Source organism: Carassius auratus, chromosome 15, assembly GCF_003368295.1.
Source record: "Carassius auratus strain Wakin chromosome 15, ASM336829v1, whole genome shotgun sequence".
Classification (NCBI taxonomy): domain Eukaryota; kingdom Metazoa; phylum Chordata; class Actinopteri; order Cypriniformes; family Cyprinidae; genus Carassius; species Carassius auratus.
This window is the reverse complement of record NC_039257.1, coordinates 17,767,521-17,789,179: the sequence shown is the minus strand read 5'-3', so window position 1 is coordinate 17,789,179 and position 21,659 is coordinate 17,767,521. Positions and strand designations below refer to the sequence as shown.

At 39.9% G+C, this 21,659-nt stretch overlaps 1 protein-coding gene across 1 annotated transcript in view; it reads left to right on the top strand.

Annotated features, from left to right (window-relative positions):
- Window positions 1–21,659, top strand: part of arhgap35a (Rho GTPase activating protein 35a) — a 74,282-nt gene that overhangs the window by 39,634 nt on the left and 12,989 nt on the right. Inside the window, exons 2-3 of the mRNA XM_026282748.1 lie at window positions 12,949–17,080; window positions 19,421–19,565. Of these exons, the coding sequence (XP_026138533.1) occupies window positions 13,334–17,080; window positions 19,421–19,565 (3,892 nt within the window). The 5' untranslated portion in view covers window positions 12,949–13,333. The remainder of the gene's footprint in view (window positions 1–12,948; window positions 17,081–19,420; window positions 19,566–21,659) is intronic.

The following is a 21,659-nucleotide window of genomic DNA, read 5'->3' as shown; positions in this document are numbered from 1 at the left end:
TTTTTGCAATAGACAAAACCTAATATATTTTATTGCAGCTAGCTTGACCCAGGTGACCACATTCGGGTACCGATCTGATTCACTTCTGTTTTTGTTATTGTGTGCGTGTGTGTCTGTGTGTATATATTACATTTTACTCTTGACCTTTCAACAACAGTTCAGTATTTTTGCTAACAGTCAGCCGGCATTTTTCTCTCACTTTATCACAAGAAACTCAACTAGACTGCTATGAAAATGTGTAGTTTTGCTCGTACTTAAGTCTAATGTAGCCTCTTATTCCATTTCCACAGACCACAAAGGAGACCCTTGGTAAGGACCTTTACTCACTCTGTAGTGCACTACAGCAAAAAGTAGTGAGAATAGTGAGGGTTTCTCTGTGCAGAGAGTGGAAAAGATGTCACAGTGCCACAACTGCGTGTTGAATGATGATTGGTAAAGTTGCAGGAGGTTTGTTCGAACTCCAACCTAAGAGGGCCTGGGAAAAGTGGCGCCAGTGAGAGGCTGTGCCAGTCATGAGGTTGAGAAAACTCACGTTGGGTGGGGGTGGAGATGAAAGCGGAGGATATCAGGAGCATCAAGCAGAGCGAAACAGGAGGGCCGCTAAAACACTCTGATTAACACAAGCTAAATGTTTTCATTCACCTTTTTGGAACACAGATGTATTCATGAATGCTTGACTTTTTCTTGTAGAACTACTCTGGCAGACACTTCCGAGGTCCCTTCGCAATCTGGCCAGCGGAGCCCGCGCTAACACTTTCAGCCTCCGTAGCCCTTCAAGCTGCTGTTTATTCTTCTGCTTGGCTGCACTGTTGGCAGAGGGTATCATTGCACTGTGAATGTGTGAGGACTCCTTGCGTACAGCTAGTTTCCTCCAACTGCTTTCATGCTGTTTGGGACTGGAACAGAACATTGGAGACAGTGCTGTGTCCCTGCCACCTGTAGTGCATCGGATAGCCCACTACCTTCAAAGGGTAGATGAGGGGTAGATGATAGATGATAGACTTTCTGCAAAGCATCTCATATTGAACTCTAGTGGATTTTGACATCTGATGGCCTTGCACACACTTCAGCGGTTGCCACTCATTTACTGAAAACCTTGACATCCATCCTAGCTCTACTCAGTGAGAAGAGTTGCAGTGAATGATTCATAAACAAATCACTCTTTTGAGTTGTATTTTTTTTTTAATGGTTCTTGACTCAAAGGTCAGGTTGCAACTAGATAGTTGACCAAAAATGTAAAATTCAGTAATTATTTACCGTTATCATTTACACTTATGTTGATCCAAACCCATTTGACTTATCTTTGTAACACAAATGAAGGCATTTATGAAACTGAGAGATTTCTGAGAGAATTATTTGTTGATAACCTTGGTCTAATTAAACACCTTGCAGTTCTGTTTGGTACATCTTGTGGCCCCCGAAATTACATGCTGTAGCTTTAAATGTGTTGGTGTAATAGTCGATTGGTTCCTCAGGTATAACCGAGACGGCCTGCGCATTCAGAGCAAGGTTGTCGACTGCTGTTTTGAGGAGTCTGAGGTTACTGCTGCACATGGCTGAGTCAGTTAAGGCAGGATGGGGCTAATGGCATTCCCCGTCTGAATGCCCATTTAAAATGGACGAGCAAGCACAAAACCCTCCAACCTCTGGCTGCCTCAGGGCTGTTTTTGCTACTGCCAAATCCAGCGGCATGTCTGATCGAGCATAAAAAAACGTGCAAATACTCTCTCGCTTGTTTGTGCAGCCTTTTTTTTTTTTTGGTTTCCTTTGGTATCTGGTTGACAAAACAGAAAGCGATGACATATTACAGAAATTGTTAGGCCATGCAATTAGCATGAATGTGGACCACAGCTTTTAAAATTAAGAAAGAATGCAAAAATTTCCCTTTGAAATCTATTAATCTCATTCATACTCATTTTTTTTTTTTTGTGATTAATAGACTGAAATTTAAGTCATTATTCACTGATAATCTCCCTCTCCAATGAGTTAAACTCTCTAAGTCGAATGCATTTCAAACTAGTTTTGTAAACCAGATTAACACATTAATTGTACAGATACTGTAAACAATGATTTGTTCTAGTGACATGCCAGATTTCTTCAATCATTTAGTCCACTTAAACCCTTCTGATGGATAGAACAAGTCCAAGGTATATATATTTTTTTTTATTTTTCTGTTTAAATAGTTTCACTCTGAAGCTACTTCAATGTATTTATAGTTAAATACACTTTATAGTTGTGTATTTGTGTCAATTGTGGAGCTTGAAAGCCTCAATAGCCTTGTAACTGTATGAAAACAATTGCCAGTACATTCTTCAATATCTGTCCCTCTGTGTTCCATGAAAGTCAGACAGTCATATGGAATGAGTAATATTCATTTTTGAGTGAACTGATCCTTTAAAAAGACTGAAAGTATTTGATTTTTTTGGTCTTCTGAGTAGCCCTCTCTGAAGAAAACAAGGAGAAAAAAACAACCACAGCCATCTGCCAGTGCTGCAAGAGCTAGTTACTGTGGCAACAAGTAAAAAGTCATTATCTCTAATTGACACCATGGCAGGTTCAGGTGTTTTCATAGTTTCCTTTCACTCTCTAGAGAGTGAGTCAGATGTCTTGTGCTTGCCTAACATTTGTTTTGTTTTTTCTCTCAACCTTCTACTCAGGCTCTCATCCTCTGCCTTAAGTTGTTGTTAATTTTGAAGGATTTATTTCTTCTGTCCCTTTCTTCCACATTGAAAGCTTCCACCCTATGCTTTCCACAGTGTAATTAACCAGAAGGGGAAAGTGCACCATCATCAACTGCTTCAGGTGCTAGAAGCATGTCTGGGCATATATGAGAATTTTACAATGTGGCCCATTAGTGAACTGCTGCTGCTACCAAGCCCTGGTAACTCCCTGTCAGATCATTGTATTCTTCTTCTGTAAAGCCCTTCTTTGTCTTTCTCTCTCACTTCGTCTTGTTGGTTCACGTCTGTTGTATCAGGACTGGAATTTTTTTTTTTATTACTCTGGCATTAAAATGTATATTACCATATTGAAGGCTTCTCTCTCTGGTTATCAGCAGAACTGCCAACTGACAGGAAGTACTAAAACTTTGGCATGAAAATGTGGCACACAGGCCCATGTCAGGCAGGGAAAGAACAAGAAAACTTAAAAAAACTTAAAAAAACAAAAATTACATTCTACCTTCATTTGCAGTCTCTCAAACCAGTATGATAATTCATAGCATTGGCATTGGTTATTCATTCATACAGATTATATTTGAGCCGCTCCTATAAGCTGTTGTATGAGATCCACACCTGCTATGAAATACAGTTGTAAATCCCAAACCCTGACTGTGAATGTAGCCAATGAAATGTAGGATCTCTCACATGAAGCTCTCACACAGTGATCTTCTCATTTGTTTTAATTGGTGTCATAATCCAGTAGGGCAAGAGCACATTTATCTTGCCTTCATTAAAGTAAAAAGTGTTTTAATGTTATGGACTCATTTAAAGAGACCAAACTGGTTAATGTGTGTGTGAGTATTAGAGACTTTGATGCTTTCTATCATTGCAAGACCAGATGGTACATTATAAGTGTAGCGTAGAACCATCTGTTTAAAAAAGAGTAACCCTTCTGTGCTGGTGTCCCATAGGTTATGGTGTTTGCATATAACACATACTGTACTATAAATCACTACACATAAAACAACAGGGATCCCATGATTATGGAAAACCTGAAAATATCTGGAAGTTTCAAGGCCTGGAAAAGTCATGGATTAATTACCGTTTGACCTTATAAGCCATAAAACAACTTAAACTATTCTTTATACTGTTTTTTTTTTTTCTTCAATGAATTAGTCAAACCAGTTCACAAATTGCTCTGAATTATTCATTAGTGAATCACTCTCAAATGGAATGATTTCTAAAATCCTTACCCAGTTTTCATAAACAGCTAAAAAGTTCATGGAGAAGTCATGAAAATTCATTAGTCAAAAAATATGGAAACTCTATTCCAGGCTCGTCCAACAGAGATATTACCTATTCTCTAGTTACACAACATTGGGGTTTTAAACAAAGCTGGTTTCCCTCAAGCAGAGTGTCTGTATTTGGTTCATGGTTTGAAATTGACCTAAGGTCTCTCAAGGCTTGGCCGACCTTCTTTGTACCTCCAGCCCCCAACACCTGTGCTTTACTACAATTAACCTGCCAATTAGCCTGTAAATCTCTGCTGTTAGTTGGATAAATTGGCAGCTGGGAAGGGAGAGTTGGGCCCTGAAGGAAAGCGACATTGTGTAATTATATTTGCCTCTTTGTTTGGTAGCATTGTGTATATTTGCACCTGACTTTTTATGCAAGGGTGTGTTTTTCACATTTTAGTGTTTGAATGTATACATTTTGACTGTAGTGTTGATAGGTTGTTGTATTGAATTTAGTCCCTTTAAGGTTTCTTCCTCAACCAATGGTTAAATGTAGTTTACGTTACAGTGCTGCTTTTAGAAGGTCATCACTTAAGATGCAACCTGCTTCAACACCCTGCTTCAAGTTTCATGTAATCCTGAACACCGTGATTTTGGTATGATGAGGTATGTTAAATATTCTGCAGATTAATCAAACCTGGCCTTAATGATCCATTCACACTGCCAGCAATGACAAAAATGACCATTAACTTTGTTGGCTGTTTGCCGTACAATATGTTGAGCAAACACAGTTGGAGAAATCTGCTAAGTTATAGCAACTACTACCAACCAAGTGTAGAATGTCTTTGTGACCTTGAGCAATTTAATTGTTAAATCACTTTAAGGACACTCTACACTTTAAAAGAATGCTGCAAGTGGTGCACTGGATTTAATATTTTTCATTTCAAATTGGTGCATTAAACCCCATCCAGAAGACACTTCATTAATAAATCCATTGGTACTAGATTTCAAACATACTCACCTTTCCGCAAACCCTTCCCTCATGCCTTCAGAATGGATCATGACAATAGAAATATGCCTTTTAATTTGTCAGCCACACTGTCACGTGTGCCTCCTTGCAAAAGATTTAGACAAAGGTTTTATGTTCCTGCCCATGCTCTTGAGTGAGGGAAGCCACAGAATATATAGCCAACAAAAGAGAACCAGTCCCCAAACGACAATGTCCATTCTGAACACCTGCTACAGCTGTGGTCTTGCCAGAGTTTTTTGGCCTCTTTGTCAACTGCCCTAAGGTAGGAAGAGTAGGCACATGTTGAGAAGAGTAACTCCAGAAGAGTAGAGTTGAATGAAGGTCATCTGTCTTTGCAAAGGCTGTGCAGTAGTTTGGATTGTGATGTTTGGCGTGGGCCGCTGTGTTGGTGTGTGGCTGAAAAGAGGGAGCCCCTATCACTGTCAGACCTGCCACCATGCCTGCTGGTGTGAGGAATTAATAGCTGTCATCATCCACGGCTCCCTGATGAGAAATATTTAGAGTCTTTATCTTGAGAGAGTCATGGTGTTAGAAATGAGTTACAGCAGCTAACCTCAACTATTTCTAGTCAACCTACACTTTTTTTCTTTAAACAGATCATTTTTTCTATTTTGTTGTTTGCCTTTTTCTCTTCACCCTCAATTTCTGATACATACCCTCTCTTTTCCTTCTCCCTATTTACTAAACCAGACCGTCGTTCCAAGTTTCAGGCTGTGAAAAGTGTGCGTGTGTGTGTTGAGAGCGAGAGAAGGTGTCCTGCAGAACGGTCATGATCATAATCTTGCTTCAAGGGCTACGTTTACATGTAATCAGATTGATGGCTCAGTTGGACTGAAAAGAATTCATGTAAACACCTTAATCGATCCGATTGAGCATCCAAAACGAGGTTGTCCTGCTCCATTTCACAGTTGCAGAGTGGAGGCAGAGTTTTATAATGACTGGACATGCATTCATACAACACTTTATTCTAAAGGAAGAGCCATTCATTCAACGCGTCATACAGCATTACGTATTAGAAGAGGAATAAACCACCCCCTTCAATCCAATCGAAATAATATTGTTGAATGTCCTGTCATTATAAAACTCTCCTTTCACTCGGCAACTGTGAAGTGGAGCAGGACAACTTGTTTTGGATGCTCATCTACCAGCAACCAATTTGGGCACAGGAGTTTTTTTTTTTTTTTGTTTTTTTTGCGTGTGATAAATATGAGCAGCACAGACATAAATGGATAAATATTAATTATGCTGTTAAAACAAATAAAGAAACCGTGTAGGAGAGTGGTTATTATGTGTAAACAGTTAGAAACTCTATATTTGTGCAGTGTGCGCATGTAAAAAAAAAAAATTCTGATTTGAAGCTTGTGACATAAACGGGCATATCAACTTTATTTAGCATTCCTGTAAACACTACAATTAGATTCATCAATTGGAATGAATTCAGTCCGATTGAACCAAAAATTGTGCATGTAAACGTAGCCAATGAGAAATCAAGGCACAGGGAAGCAAAACCCTGCAACCGAAAGGTCGTTTTTAAAGTGAAGCAGAGGAGGATGATATTTGCAGTGGTTAAACAAGTCAATAACGGATTTTGACAGCGAAATCGGGCAGTGTGTTAGGATCTAGGTCAGGGGCTTTATGGTTGCAATGGTTTCTTTTTGTGTGTGTGTATGCGTGTGTGTGGTTAACTGCATTATATCATGCCTGAAGAGCCAGCCATCCTGGAAATAGGAAGATGCAGAGAGTGCCATGTTAATCCAGAGAAATCCGGTGAATTTTGCATGCAAACCATTGCTGGCCATGGTGAGATTATAATCTTTGAGTAGTGGCCTTGCAGTTTATGACGCATGAGCTTTGAGTCATGGGTTTGTCTAAATTTGTGTTACTACAGTAGTGTACAACTACATGACAAGTACAGATGCAAGGGTGAACCGCCTCCTTTGTTGATTAACCAAGTTGGGACAGTATAGCCAAAGGACTTTCAAATCGGGTGTGTCCACTACTGGAACCATCCCAAATGTGCCGTTCTTAGGAGCCTCTAAGTTGTAAATGGGTGGTGTTAGCACAGTGGATAAGACACATGCCTATGGTGTGAATCCACTACGAGACACCAATGTGTCCCTGAGCAAGACACTTAACCCTTAGTTGCTCCAGAGGCGTGCGACCTCTGTGCGACCTCTGACATGTATAGTAATTGTAAGTCGCTTTGGATAAAAGCGTCAGCTAAATGAATAAATGTAAATGTAAATTTCTTGGTTTATACCAGTGATATTATACCACACTTATACTATAGGATGGTAGCTCTTCAGGAGCAGTATTGTGCACCCCTGGTTTAAACATTCTTACAATTATCAAATATTAAATTGTCTGTTGGGTATATCAGTGTAAGTAATGCACTGTGTATCTGATTGAAGCTAGTACATTCACTTTGAGGGGATTTATGTGTAAGAGATGTCTTTTTTCTGACATCTTGGTCAGTGCACATTGTATCCCTATTTGATTACCCATTTTACAGCAGCAGAGCAACACATTTACTCTAGCTTCTCACGTCTGGATAAGGAGAATATGGTCTCTCCCCATCCCTGGCCATTCTAACTGAATATTTTATACATCTTCATTCCCCTTTGTTCATCTTCCCATCCTTGTACGTCTCACTCTCTCTCTCTTACGCTTTCCACTGCAGCATTAGACTGTCTCCCCATACAGGAAGTGTTGTCCGTGCAAAGGCTCAGTTCCTCAGTGCCCCAGGCAGTGCTCTAATGGAGTCCAGGTCTCGAGAGGGATCAGGGGTGGGGGGAAATGGATGAGTAGACTATCTGCTCTTACAACCAAATTAGTGCTGATTCGGTTGGAGGAATGGGTTTGCGAGTAGCATCAGTCAAACTAAACTGTGTTTATTCCGCTCGTGCCTTGCTTTTTTGTTATCACCAGCTCTGTCATATAAGTCTTTTCTGAAATGTGGCATTGACGAAGACAGTCCAGAAATGGAAGGGACCTAAGCACCGGCCCTACGGGACACCGTATGTATGGCCTCTCATTTTCAAAGCTGCGTGGACTTCAGCTCCAGTAAAGAGGAGTAGAGTTATTTTTTATATAATGCAGATGGCTGGACAAATATCCCTTCTTATAATTTTAGTGTTGAAGCACGTCATTAGGAATAAAACGTGCACCAGCACATTATTGTCACATGGTCATACTCTCTCACCAATAACAATGTCTTAGTATACACAATACACATCTCTGATTTACTGATGTTCTGCGACATTTTCAATCTCTGCTTCTTTTGAAGGGAATATAAAAGGCTGATTGATCTACGAGAGTGTAAGTGGATGTTTACAGCTTGTCGGCCTGATTATGTGTGTGACTGTCTGTTTAGACAGGCTTTTTCACAGTAGTTTGACAGGAAACAAATTGTAGTTTTCATTTCTGTTGGTATTAATTATAGTCTTTAAAATTTCTTTTGTCTGCTGCATTTTACTTTCCCAAGACCCATTCAGATGGGGCTATGTGTGGCTGTTTTCTAGTTTGATTGTGTTTGCAATGGAATTGTTCATTACTGGAGGATTATGGGACTTAAACAGTCAGCCAACAATGGGCATTTTTCAGATCATCTTATATGTGATGTCTTAGAAATCTAAACGTCAACTTTTTTGTGCGTAGCTTAGGAGATGTTTGGCTTCATCCAACATCCTAACCTGTATTTTCATTGTCTTCTGAGTCTTGCTTATCTAAAGGTCAGAGGCTTTGCTAACACTCAAACAACAGAAAGGCATACTGTAAAAATGTCTTCTTTTAAAACACAGCGTCCTTATCCAATGCAGCCATATGACATTTTAAAAAACAGTCCTGAGAAGCTTAACACAGGACATCACTCAGACTTTAGTGTATGGATTCATTCCTCTGATCAGCTTTGCTCCTGCTGTTTTAACAGTTTTCTTAGCTGAACCCTCTCACAGAGTTAACTGGAACTCAACCTTAACAAGCAAGTGTGACCTTCAAGCCCTTTCAGCCACTAAATGCTATTTTAGGTTAAGCTGGCGTCCATCTCTTAGATGATCTTTCTTAAACCCACTAGCCAGACTCCCTGTACCCTCTTTCACTCCTCTACTCATTATATAGGCAAGTGGGCCATGTATGAGGGCATGCCCAGGCATATCCTTAGTGACTGTGTTCTGACACGAAGTGTAGGATGAAGTCCTCAAGCCTGCAGGCTACATGCTAGCCTAGCTTTGGTTTGATGGACTAGTGTTGTCAAAAGACCTGGTACTTCGGTAACAAGTCGGTACTAAAAAAAGTAAAAGTTTGGCATTTGAGATGGGACTTACTTGAACATTCAAGCAGCCAGTAGTGTAATGCAATTTGCAATTTTTCATTTCATTTTAAATTATAGTTGTTAAATTTACAAATATGAGCAGTTGTTTTACAAGAAGTGTTTAGAATTGCAGATGGACATGATCAGTTATTTAGTGCTTGAATGTCTGCTTTTATTTTTATTAGTTGATTTTGTATCAGCTATCCTAGCCATCTGTTCACTTGTTTTTGATATCTATGATTTGTTTGTTGCTGCATTAGTTCATCAGGGGAAAAACACAGGCTGATTTGGTTCTCATCTTTAGTTGCTGTAAATTTCGTTTCATTTTATAGCACTGATATCATGCCGAACATAGAAAGACAAAGCAATACACAATGGAATTACACAGCTGGGTCAGATCAAGCAGATGTGGCTTTTGCGCTGGCAGCAACGTGTGAGTTTCAGAGAGCTAGGTCATGAAGAGCTTAAGAATAATGATCAATTCCTTAATTAGACTAATGACTTTAACAATTGGTCACGAACCAGCAAGCACTGATCTTTTTTTCCTTTAGTCCCAAAAAATGGAGTCACCACCTGGTTCTTTAGCCAGGCAGCTGTCATTGTCATTGTCATTTTCTAGCAACAAAATGCATTCTCACCTCATTTCTTCCTCATTGTAACATCTTGGAATTTAATATTGAAAGCATTAACATGGGTGGCACTTAGAGCAACCTGTTTCTTGAGCATAATTACATAATTACCTTCCCTCTATCAGCATGAATGATATAATAACTCCCTCATAGCTTGCTAACTGATAACCCCCTCCGAGGGGCACAAGAGAGAAAAAAATATTATTTGAAGTCTTATTGTATGAATACAATAAAAATATATCCAGGTTACTTTTCATATATGATTTTGATAAGTTTTTGAGAAGTGCAGGTGTAGTATTTAACAAAAAATGGAGATGATGTGTCTGTGTTATTTTAGGGGGAGCTGGTCAATGGTTACACAATCATAATACTGCCACTCCCACAGCATTGCATTGCTCTCCACTTTGTTTTAACTATAGTGGAGGAGTAGAATAACAAATTCATTCTTGACATTTCATTTTCTAGCTAAACCAGGATACCTCACTTTTGTGTTTGGTATATTGCTAATGTCCAGTGATTGCTGGCTAATCGTACTGTAGCAAAATCTGTTTTTAATAAAGTTATACGAGCACTGGTCTTATTACTGAAGTGTCAGAAATTCAGAAAAATGTTTTGTGATTTCAAGAATGTTGTCTGTTACATAGAAGCTATTTCACAGAGCAAATTCGCCACAGCAGAATCATTACATTTGGCCCAGACCATGACAGTGACATCTGCAACTGCAATCATGTGTCGCTTGTGATTGCTAGATGTAGTGCCTTGAGAGCTGTTGTCAGCACATTACATAGTCTTGCCTCCAAGGTGCTGCTGTTGATTAGGCAGACGGAAGTCTGTGGCTTTTATATTGCCTGTCTTATATAAAAAATCAACAAAAAGAAAATATAAATGTATATATAGTTGGGCTGTGTATTGGCAAGAATTTGGCGATAGAATATGTATCTTGATACATGGATTGTGATACGATATCTTGCAATACTGTAAGCAAAGTGATATACGGGAATATTTTATTTTATTTTAGGAATAGGATATATTTTTAGGAACGTTGTCATTAAGAACACCATATGCAAACTTTAACAAAAAATAATTTAATAAAAAATGTTTAACCAGAACTCACTGGGAACTGCATTTGCAATAATCAGTCCCTGTAACATTCAATGTTACTGAACCACTTTTTGTGCAGTATGAGTAAAGGGGAAACATTCAAGTGTTTGCAGGATACTTTAGTTAAATGTATATGTATAAAATGTATTTTATAAAAAAGAAAATATATGTTTTTAAAATAATCAAATTGTTTTAAACCTAAGGTTAGTATAAATTGTACTTTTAAGTAGTCTGATGTTGATGTTGTCTATGTATCTGAGGATATTGTTTAAATGTCTCTTGTTGTTGTGTATATGTTTGGTGATCATATTTGTAATTATGTGCTGTTAAAATGCTGCCATTTTGGCCAGGTCTCTCTTGAAAAAGAGGTTTTAAATCTCAATGAGATCATCTGGTTAAATAAATGTAAAAAAAAAAAAAAAAAAAAATAATTACAAATAATTACAAATATGATCACCAAACATATACACATATATTATATATATATATATATATATATATATATATATATATATATATATATATATATATATATATATATATACATATATATATATATATATATATACATATACATATATATATATATATAAGACCCTGCTCTAAAGGTTCACAGTTTAAGTTTACAATTGTGACACACAATGTCATAACATTTTGATCTGAGCAAAAATTATATCTGCTTAATATCAATGAAAAAGAAAGTTATTGAAGGATTCCTGCATGACATTTTCTAAACAATTGTAAAACAATAAAATAAATACAGATGTTAAACATTCTCAGAACCTTTCAAATTGGATTTCATAGGTTTGTCAGTTTGTATTTATGTTCTGCATTGAATCAGCGAGATTGTGATGCTAGCACCGCCCCAACTGCACAAAACGCCACCACCATGAAAGAAAGCTTGTAGCCGCATGCCTCACGCGAAGGTTCTTCACATGGGACGTGAAAAGCGGCAAAACCGAGGTGCCACCCGCACCAGATTCCCGTCAGCGAATGTTACCAAAAAAGCCCAAATAACTCCACACTTCAGCTTTGTACACCAAAATGATAACTGGAACAATTCTTTCATCCTCCATTACTGGCAGAAAACTATTTTTATGCTAATGATAGAGGCGTGCCCTAATGCTAGTATTTCCTGTCACTGTTGAAGTTCAGAGATGAAGAATGCTTTCTAGCGGTCGGGATATGAACTTAAAACGAAACAACTGCCATGAATCTTCTCCTCTGAGCTCTTGTCATATGTTGTCTAGAGGGTTCTGTTCTTTTTGTAGATTTCCACAGGCCTTGACTTAGTTTGTTTTTGTATCCATATGCTTTCATTGCTCAATTTATACAATCATGCAGTTCCTGTCATGACTCATTAATTTGTTTCTTGCAGTTATGTTAATGCAGTTGTAATTTTTTGTTAAAGCAAAAACCTTTTGAAAATAATTTTTGAGACTGTGGAAAGCAGCCAATGTGCAGGGCTTCCTATTAAGAGCCGTTTTGGGTTTCCCTGGTTGCCCAATTAAAACTGAATCTCTGGTGCACTTATCACAGCTTTCATCTGTGTGTATATGTTTGTGTTTGGGGATTAGAATGTAATGCCTTGAAGGGTTGAATCAATTAAAAAATGTTGGCTTTGGTATGATGTCAGCCTCTTATACCTTGGTATTGATACCTTTAGGTTACGCATAAACAACCCTGGGCAATTGATGAAATAAAACAGGAACCGGTAGTGCCAAAATAATCAAATTCCTTGTGACTTTGCACTTACTTAGCCCTTACTGTACTGTGGTAAATTTGTACAGCCAATATAAAGTCATTCATCTTGATGTGAAAGCTTATAGCTTTATAGTTATATTTGGTCAAATTTGCCCAAAAATTATTTATCCTCTAAGTAGTCTTAGATATTTAATAAATGAAAATGTGAGGGATAAATTATTATCTTTGTATCTATTTTGTAGTAACTTTCTAATTGTAATTTCTCTTTTATTTCTTGCAGGGTGAGATCCAGGTTGGTTGAACCTGAAAACTACAGTATTTCTGTGTCAGAGTGCCCCTAAAGAGAGGAGATGGGCTGGAATAATACCACCTGCTGCACACCTGCCTAAGTCCACAGGGACTCCTCTCCCCCACCCCCAAACCTGTTCCCTTCTTCCCCTTCTAAACCTCTGCCAAAATCATGAATGGCCAAATGACTGCGGATTTAAAATTTGATCATTAATGGGATTGGACATACAGGTACTGCATGGGAAAAAAAAAACTAAAGTGACTTTCAGGGATTTTTTTAAATAATTTGCCAAGCCTGAAAGCATTTGGATGGAACATCAGCCCAGCAGCTTTCAAACTAGAGCTTCTGGGAATGGCAAAATGAGTGCTGTCATACGATGATGATGGCAAAAAAACAAGATGCCCGGGCACCAATCTACAATCTTGTTGTGGTAGGTTTGTCCGGGACTGAAAAGGAAAAGGGGCAGTGTGGGGTAGGAAAGTCCTGCCTTTGTAATCGCTTTGTTCGCCCCAGCGCTGATGATTTTTATTTGGACCACACATCTGTTTTAAGCACAAGTGACTTTGGTGGTAGAGTGGTAAACAATGACCACTTCCTGTTTTGGGGCGAGGCGGTACGAATGTTGGAGGAGGGCGCTGAGTGCCGAATGCATGTGGTGGAACAGACCGAGTTCATTGATGACCAAACGTTTCAGCCACATCGAAGTACTGCATTACAGCCCTATATCAAGCGGGCAGCTTCTACCAAACTAGCCTCTGCTGAGAAGCTTATGTATTTCTGCACAGATCAGCTAGGACTAGAGCAAGACTTTGAGCAAAAGCAAATGCCTGAAGGCAAGCTTTCAGTGGATGGATTCTTACTCTGTGTAGATGTCAGCAGGGGAATGAACCGAAATTTTGATGACCAGATCAAGTTTGTGACCAATCTCTATAACCAGCTAGCTAAGACCAAGAAGCCAGTTGTCCTTGTGCTGACCAAGTGTGATGAAGGGGTTGAGCGGTACATCAAAGACTCACACACCTTTGCCTTGGCCAAGAAGAATTTGCAGGTTGTTGAAACCTCGGCACGCTCTAACGTTAATGTTGACCTTGCCTTTCTTACCTTGGTGCAGTTGATAGATAAGAGTAGAGGGAAGCACAAGATCATTCCATACTTTGAAGCACTCAAGCAGCAGAGTCAGCAGATAGCGTCCTCTAAGGATCGCTATGAGTGGCTGGTAAACCGCATTGTGAAGAACCATAATGAAACATGGCCCAACATCAACCGCAGAATGCAGACATCCCCTGAATACAAAGAGTATGTCTTCCTTGAGGGTACTTCCAAGGCCAAAAAACTATTCCAGCAGCATGTGCACAGGCTCAAGCAAGAGCATATAGAAAAACGGCGTAAAATTTATCTCAGCACACTCCCACAGGCTCTCAATTCCTTGGTTCCAGTCCTGGATGAGATTGATCACCTGAGCTGGTCAGGAGTACAGAAAGTTCTTGAGACTAAGCGGGAATTCTCCCACTGGTTTGTAGTGCTGGATGACACTCCTTGGGAAATTACACCACACATTGACAACATGGCAGATGAACGCATTCCCCAGGATCTTTTGGAAACCCCTGCAGCAGAGCAAATCTATGAGACTCACTTAGAACACCTGCGCAATGAACGAAAGCGGGCAGAAATGCAATGGGAGTTCAAAGAGAAACTTGCGTCTTCGCCATTTGTTACACCTGGCAAACCCTGGGAGGAAGCTCGTAGCTTCATCATGACTGAGGAGTTCTATCAGTGGCTGGAGGAGCCTGAGTACCTTGACATCTATAACAAATACCAGAAGATTATTATTGACCAAGCCAAGGAGGACTTCCAAGAACTTTTACTGGAGTATTCTGAGTTGTTCTATGAGCTTGAAGTTGATGCTAAGCCCAGTAAAGAAAAAATGGGTGCCATCCAGGAGGTTCTTGGAGAGGAACAGAGGTTCAAGGCCCTGCAAAAGCTTCAAGCTGAGAGAGATGCCCTAGTGCTCAAGCATATCCATTTTGTCTACCACCCTACTAAGGAAACCTGTCCTAGCAGTCCTCATTGTGTGGATGGCAAAATCGAGCAACTCTTAGCCCTTCGTTTTCCCACTCGATATTGCTTAGATGGGAGCTCAAAATCACAATTTGGTGAGGGAAAGGTAGACAGAATTAATCTTGTGATCCTTGGCAAAGATGGACTTGCAAGAGAGTTAGCTAATGAGATCAGAGCCCTGTGCACCAATGATGAACGGTACGTGGTAGATGGAAGGACTTATGAACTGGCTCTTCGACCTATAGAGGGAAATGTACGCCTTCCAGTGAACTCCTTCCATACCCCCACTTTTGCCCCCCACGGTTGCCTCTGCCTCTACAATTCAAAGGAATCCTTATCTTATGTTGTTGATAGTATTGAGAAATTACGAGAGTCAACCATAAGTCGAAGGGATCCCAATCTAGTTCAGTTTCCCTTGTCTCTTCTATTGGTCACCAAAAGAGGTGTTGGTTCAATTTCTGACATTGGAGGTGAAACGGCACAAAGCCTGATCCAACAAGGTCAACAAATGGCTGGCAAATTTCAGTGCAGTTATTTAGAGCCTGCTTCTCCAGGTGTGGGCTATGGTCGCAATGTAAATGAAAAACATTTAAACCAGATACTCAAAGGTCTGTTAGACACACGAAGACCCTCAGTTAGTCTTGGCAGTAGCTCCCCACCTTCGCTACCTGCATTTGCAGGTTACAGAGACTCTCAGCAGAGCACAGAGGGTGACTTGCGAATCGTAATGTGTCTGATGTGTGGAGATACTTATGATGTTGACCAGCTTCTTTCACCATTCTTGCTGCCCCAGCACTGTCGCCCCTCTTCCAACCTGTCCAGTGGAACATCAGTTGTGTTGGATTTATCCATTGGTGGCCAAAGGCAAAGCATTGATCTTACTGTTCTATCTTACCACTCATCTTTTTCCTTGCGCAAAAGCAGATTAGTGCATGGTTACATAGCAGTGTACTCGGCCAAACGGAAGGCTTCCATGGAAACCCTTTGTGCCTTCCTTTGTGAGGTCCAAGATATTATTCCAGTGCAGTTGCTTGCTGTTGCAGAGACTCAATCAGAACTTGCAGACTCCGAGGCAGTCCGGGAGCAGCTTGGCCAAGGGGAAGAACTGGCCCATGAAATTGACGCCCGTTTCAACTCTGTAATCTGTGGACCTGGTGGGGTGGTGGGAGGCTTGCATCGGATAGACCACTTCCAGCCATTCTTTAAGGAGGTAGTGGAGAAGAAAACCATTGTAGAGGCAACATATATGTATGACAATGTTGCAGACAATGTCATCAATGAAAATGTTTCTTCACCTCGATGTGGCTCCCCAAGCATCACATTGCTGGACTCAGAGGATGACATCGAGCCCTCCCCACCTTATACCACCCTAAGGGAAGATGGCACTTTGGCCCATGGAGGAGGTTTTAAGCTCCCAGATATGGAGGGTGATGCCTTCTCGCTCATCTCTGACATCACAACTTTTGAAAACAAGCTTAACAACAAAGTCCCACCTCAGGTGCGACCAAAGCCCAATGTCACCTTTGACATTCCTAAACCCTCAAACATCAGTTCATACATGGACCTGAGCCTACATGGACCTAACAGGCGCTCATTACCGTCAGTCACCTGGCCACCAGCAACTGAAGGTGGTTATGATCCATCTGACTATGCTGAGCCCATGGATGCAGTAGCAAAGCCCCGTCCCACAGAGGAGGAAAATATTTATTCTGTACCACATGACAGCACACAGGGCAAGATCATCACTATTCGCAATGCAAACAAGAGCCATTCTAATGGTGCAGGAAATGGATCAGACAGTGAGGCTGATAGCAGTTCATTGGAACGTAGACGGAAACTATCTGCTCTTGGAGTTAAACCTCGGCTGTATCGTGATCGGTCCAAACGTCTTGGAAAGTTCAGCAACTACCGCTCAAGCTTCATTGGCAGTGATGATGAACTTGGAGGTCTCCCCAAGACTAAAGAAGATGAGCTTGCTGCACAGAAAGGGGACAGTTCCTTGAATGAAGAAGGCGAGGACCCAAAGAGGAGGAATATCTTGAGAAGTCTGCGAAGAAATACCAAGGTAAATTTTGTGGTGTTCTTTTTTGTTAAATATATTCATTGTACTTTAGATCACATTTATATAGGCTAATTTTCTTTAAGATTGCCATAATTCATTTTTATTTATATATGATTCTGAAGAGTGCAATTTATGGTGTGTTTTTTTTAGACTACACTTGTGTATTGTGTTGTCAGATGTTGTCAGTGTTTGACAGACCCTTTCGGGTCTGTCAAAAGACACATCTAGAGTAATGGTGGCATGCCCTTGTTTATTTCTTGCATTTAGCTTCATCCAGGATTAGGGGAAGTCTTTGAACAATTATCTAAATGCAAATTACAGTCTTGGAGCAATAGCCTGATAGGATGTTTTTTACCAAATTTTTCAGAAAGTCGATCCACTGAGAAAAGACCCAGCTGTTTTTTTGTTTTTTGTTTTTGTCATGGATGCACAGGCTTTAGTTTATCCTTTATCCTTAAATTGATCCTTTAGTTTATCTCGATGCCTGTGTGCCAAACTTCGATCAAGGTTGATTTTTGGTTATGCTGTGGTGCACGTCCATTTTTAAAAGTGTTTAAGTCAGACAAGACATATTATTTTTTTATTTCTGAATCTTTTGCAAGGCAGTTGAATGCTGTTCACTTGCAGTTGTCTGCTTTTTGCTAAATAGTTGTAAAATCTTAATTATTTTTTGCTTGGAGTACTATTATAGCCATCACTTCCATAATACACTGTATTCACACAAGCAGAAATTTCAGACACTGCTGTTCTCCTAGAGCATGTGACAGCCTGAGGGCATATGAAAGGATTGAGCCACCAGTCCTTCTCATTGCACAGCAGTGTCTTTATTACTTCAGTGGGGTTAGAATGAGGCCATCGGGTTAAATCACCTTGCTTGCATCAATTGCCTTATGGGACTGATCCATAAAGCAGCCCATTAGCCCCAGGAGTCTATATTGGTTTAAGCTCTGTTCAACAAAGTCTGTCCCCTTCTGATGTTAAAGGAGTTTGAATAAGCCTTTCCTGTTTCTGTGTACTGTCCCATCTGTGCTCTCTCTCTTTCTCGATATTTTTGCATGGCAAAGCCAGAAATGTTCACTCAGCCTTTTAAAATCTCCTCACTCAACAAGTGGAATGTTTTAAATTCCACCATCACCTAGTTCCTTTCTAATGCCCCCTTTAACTTTTCACCAGCAACTGGCAAGTGAATGGTTGCATGGTGGAGATGCCAGGAGACTGGTTTCAATGTAGTTTTCCACCGCTTGCAAATACTTTGTGCATAGATTGTGAGGTTAGTGAGCCATAACACACCCAAACATTGGATTAATTCACACTGTAACATTAGTATCCTGTCATGTCTGAAGTTGCAAATGGGTGGAGTAGCAGTTATATACATGATGTAGCTGGTATTCTTTGTGTGCTTTGGTCTGGGTAGCTGTGTGACCTGCATTGCAGGGTGAGCACATAACATTTGCATAACATTGCCATCCCAGTAATACTCCCTGTGAACTGTAATTGGAGCACAGATTCATTACCGAGAGATTGAAGAGGGGAGGGAGGTAATTATGTAAACGTCTATTGAGTGGAGCCAGTGGGGATTTAGGTAAAATCTGAAAATAAGAAATGAGTAAGCAGTGGGAAATGTAAGGAGAAGCAGAGAGAGAGAGGGAGGCAAATGTGGCATGGTTCCTAAATGTGTGAGAAGCAGAGCTTTGACCTGCAGATGTACCAGGAAGCCAGCTTTCCTTCTAGCTATAGAGCAGACAGATTCTGGCCTAATAAGCTTCATTGCTTTTTTCTCTTGTCTGACAGTACTGCAGACATACTATCCAATGAGCCATGATGCCTGATGCAGAGCATTATGGGACGGCAGGAGGTGCAGAGGGAGGTCTGAATAGTGTATCCTCCTGCTCTAAACACAAAAGTCAAACCCAGTGTACTTTAGTATAGACTGTCAGATTGCTGGAACAATGTGAATGATTTGACTGCCTTTAGGGTGGTCTGATGCACAGTATTTGGACTCCAGTATGACTTAAAAATATGAATTTCATTGCATAAGATGCTAAATATAAAATTAAGTGTCTACAAATGATATTAAAACTTGTCTTAGAATTTATTTATTTTTTAATCAACTGATATGTAGGGGTTTTCAATGGATTTATGTATTCAGTTCACTAAAGAATCACTGCATTTAATTATGTTCTAGTAACATTTGACATTTAAGATGTTAAAATATTGTAATTATTTGTCAAAACCTGTTGATGTATTTTATATTAAACCTGTCGAGACATTGTATGTGCTTAATTGTGGCTCCAACCTAGCTATTGTTATTGTACCAGCAAGTAATGTCTTCGTCTTCTTCAGAAAACGCGGCAAAAGGCTCGTCAGTCATCATTGTCCAAACCTCTGGAAAGTAACTACTTCGGTGTTCCTTTGGCAAACGTTGTCTCACCAGAGCGGCCCATTCCACTCTTCATTGAAAAGTGCATCCGTTACATTGAGGCTACAGGTAAGCAGCACATTTGTATTTTGTATTGTTACTCTGGAGTGAAGTATTGAAGTTAGCCAGATGCTGAATTCAAAGAGTATGTCTTTTTATGAAACAGCAGTGTTTTCCAAGCTGGTTTTCAAACTCAAAAGACTGTTGAGTACATATATTTTGTGTACAGTACTGTATATGGTGGATGGATACAATTAAATATTATAAAAGTGTCTTATCTGCTTATAGTTATGGTAACAACTTTCTTGTTAGTGTGCTCGCCTCACATGCCATCTGATGCTGATTTGAATCCCATAAACACTGGTGCCATGACTATTTACACCTTCACCCCTCTGCCCTTAAAGGATTGGTTGACAAAACCAATTGAAAAATTTAAAAAATGAAAATGTGTTGAAAATGTACTAACCCTTGGGCCAGTGAAATTGTAGATGAGCTTGTTTTTTCATCTGAACGGATTTGGAGAAATTAAGCATTACATCACTTGCTCACCAGTGGATCCTCTGCAGTGAATGGGTGCCGTTAGAGCGAGAGTCCAAACAGCTGATAAAAACATCACAATAATCCACAAGTAGTCCACACTACTCCAGTCCATCAATTGATGTCTTGTGAAGTGAAAAGCTGAGTGTTTGTGATAAATTAATCATTAAGATGTTTTTAACCATTAAGAATAAGAGTCTTCTGTCTATATTATTGCGTTCCCAAGTTAAATCTGAATCAGGAGCGAAATATGCTCAGATCAAGCACAGTTTACAAGTGAAAACAGTCCAAGACAGTTCTTAAACAATGTGTTGGAGGATGTTGATGGTGATGGACTTTTTTTCACTGGAGGAAGTCTCTGTTGGGACTCTCATTCTGATGGCACCCATTCACAGGATCCATTCATTGGTGAACAGTCGATGTAATGCTAAATTGTTCTGATGAAGAAACAAACTCATCTATTTTTTGGATGGTCTGAGGGTGAGTAAACTGTAAGCAAATTTATGTTTTGGGGTAAACTATTCCTTTAAAACCAGTAACTATTCCTTTAAAAGCCAGTAACTGAAACTTGAGGCTGAAGTTCTGGCTGAAGTGTGTGATTTGATTTGGCTCGGTAGCATTAGCGCCATTAGCTTCCAAGGATTAAGCTCATCAACTGAGAGCAAGTGCATTTGCTCCGGCTGGGGTTTTCTGTAATGCTGAGTGTTGGAGAACACGTCAGGATTCCCTGTGGGATGTATCTGTCCATTTGTAGTTCAAATGAAGACAACCCTGCACAACTTACTGTACAATGAGCCCCTGTTAGTCAAATGTTGGCGTGTTCACGGATCCAGATCCCAAAATTGCATTGCTTTGTGCGCTTCTGGATTAGCACTAGCAGCTATATGCTTTTATGTATTACAAACATAGTTGAAGTGTATCTATTTAGATAGCACTCAACCCTACCCTTTAGATTCAATATGTGGACCACTAGGGGGCAGAGCGGAGTCAATGGCAGTGCCATTAATAGTTTTCTTGATTCAGCTCCTGATCTTTGTCCCTCGTTTCCATTTCCTCTTCCCCCCCGCCCTTCTCCCGCCTTTTTTATGTTTCATTGTGTATGTGTGTAAGCTGCCAAACCCCTTGCGGTAATTTTCTGCCTGATAACTCCCTCATTGAGATCGATATCACATAGCAGAAATGGTGAACAATCTTTCGCGCTCAGCTCTTTTTTGGTGCTCTGTGGGTGGAACTGGATTCTACAACAGCCTACAGCATGATCTGCTGATAGCACCCTCAGCATAAACACAAGAGGGTACACATTCACTCGCTCACTTACTCACTCACAGTGCCTTACCCATCAAAACAATACAACCTTATCAGAATTACACCAAATTGCTTTTACAAAGGCTTTTGAAGAAAAATGTCAGTCTGACATCTCAGCTAAGATGTGCTTAGTCATAGCGGCTTACACAGGCAACACTGTGTATCTCAGGGCCTCGTAAAAGCTTAATTTACCTCTAGCTGTATAAATTAGGGACTGGTCACTGTAGTCATATGAAAACGGCTAGTCGGTTTATATTTACATAGCTATATGTATATATATATATAGCTCTTTTATAGCTGAATGCAAATTAAAAAAAGTTA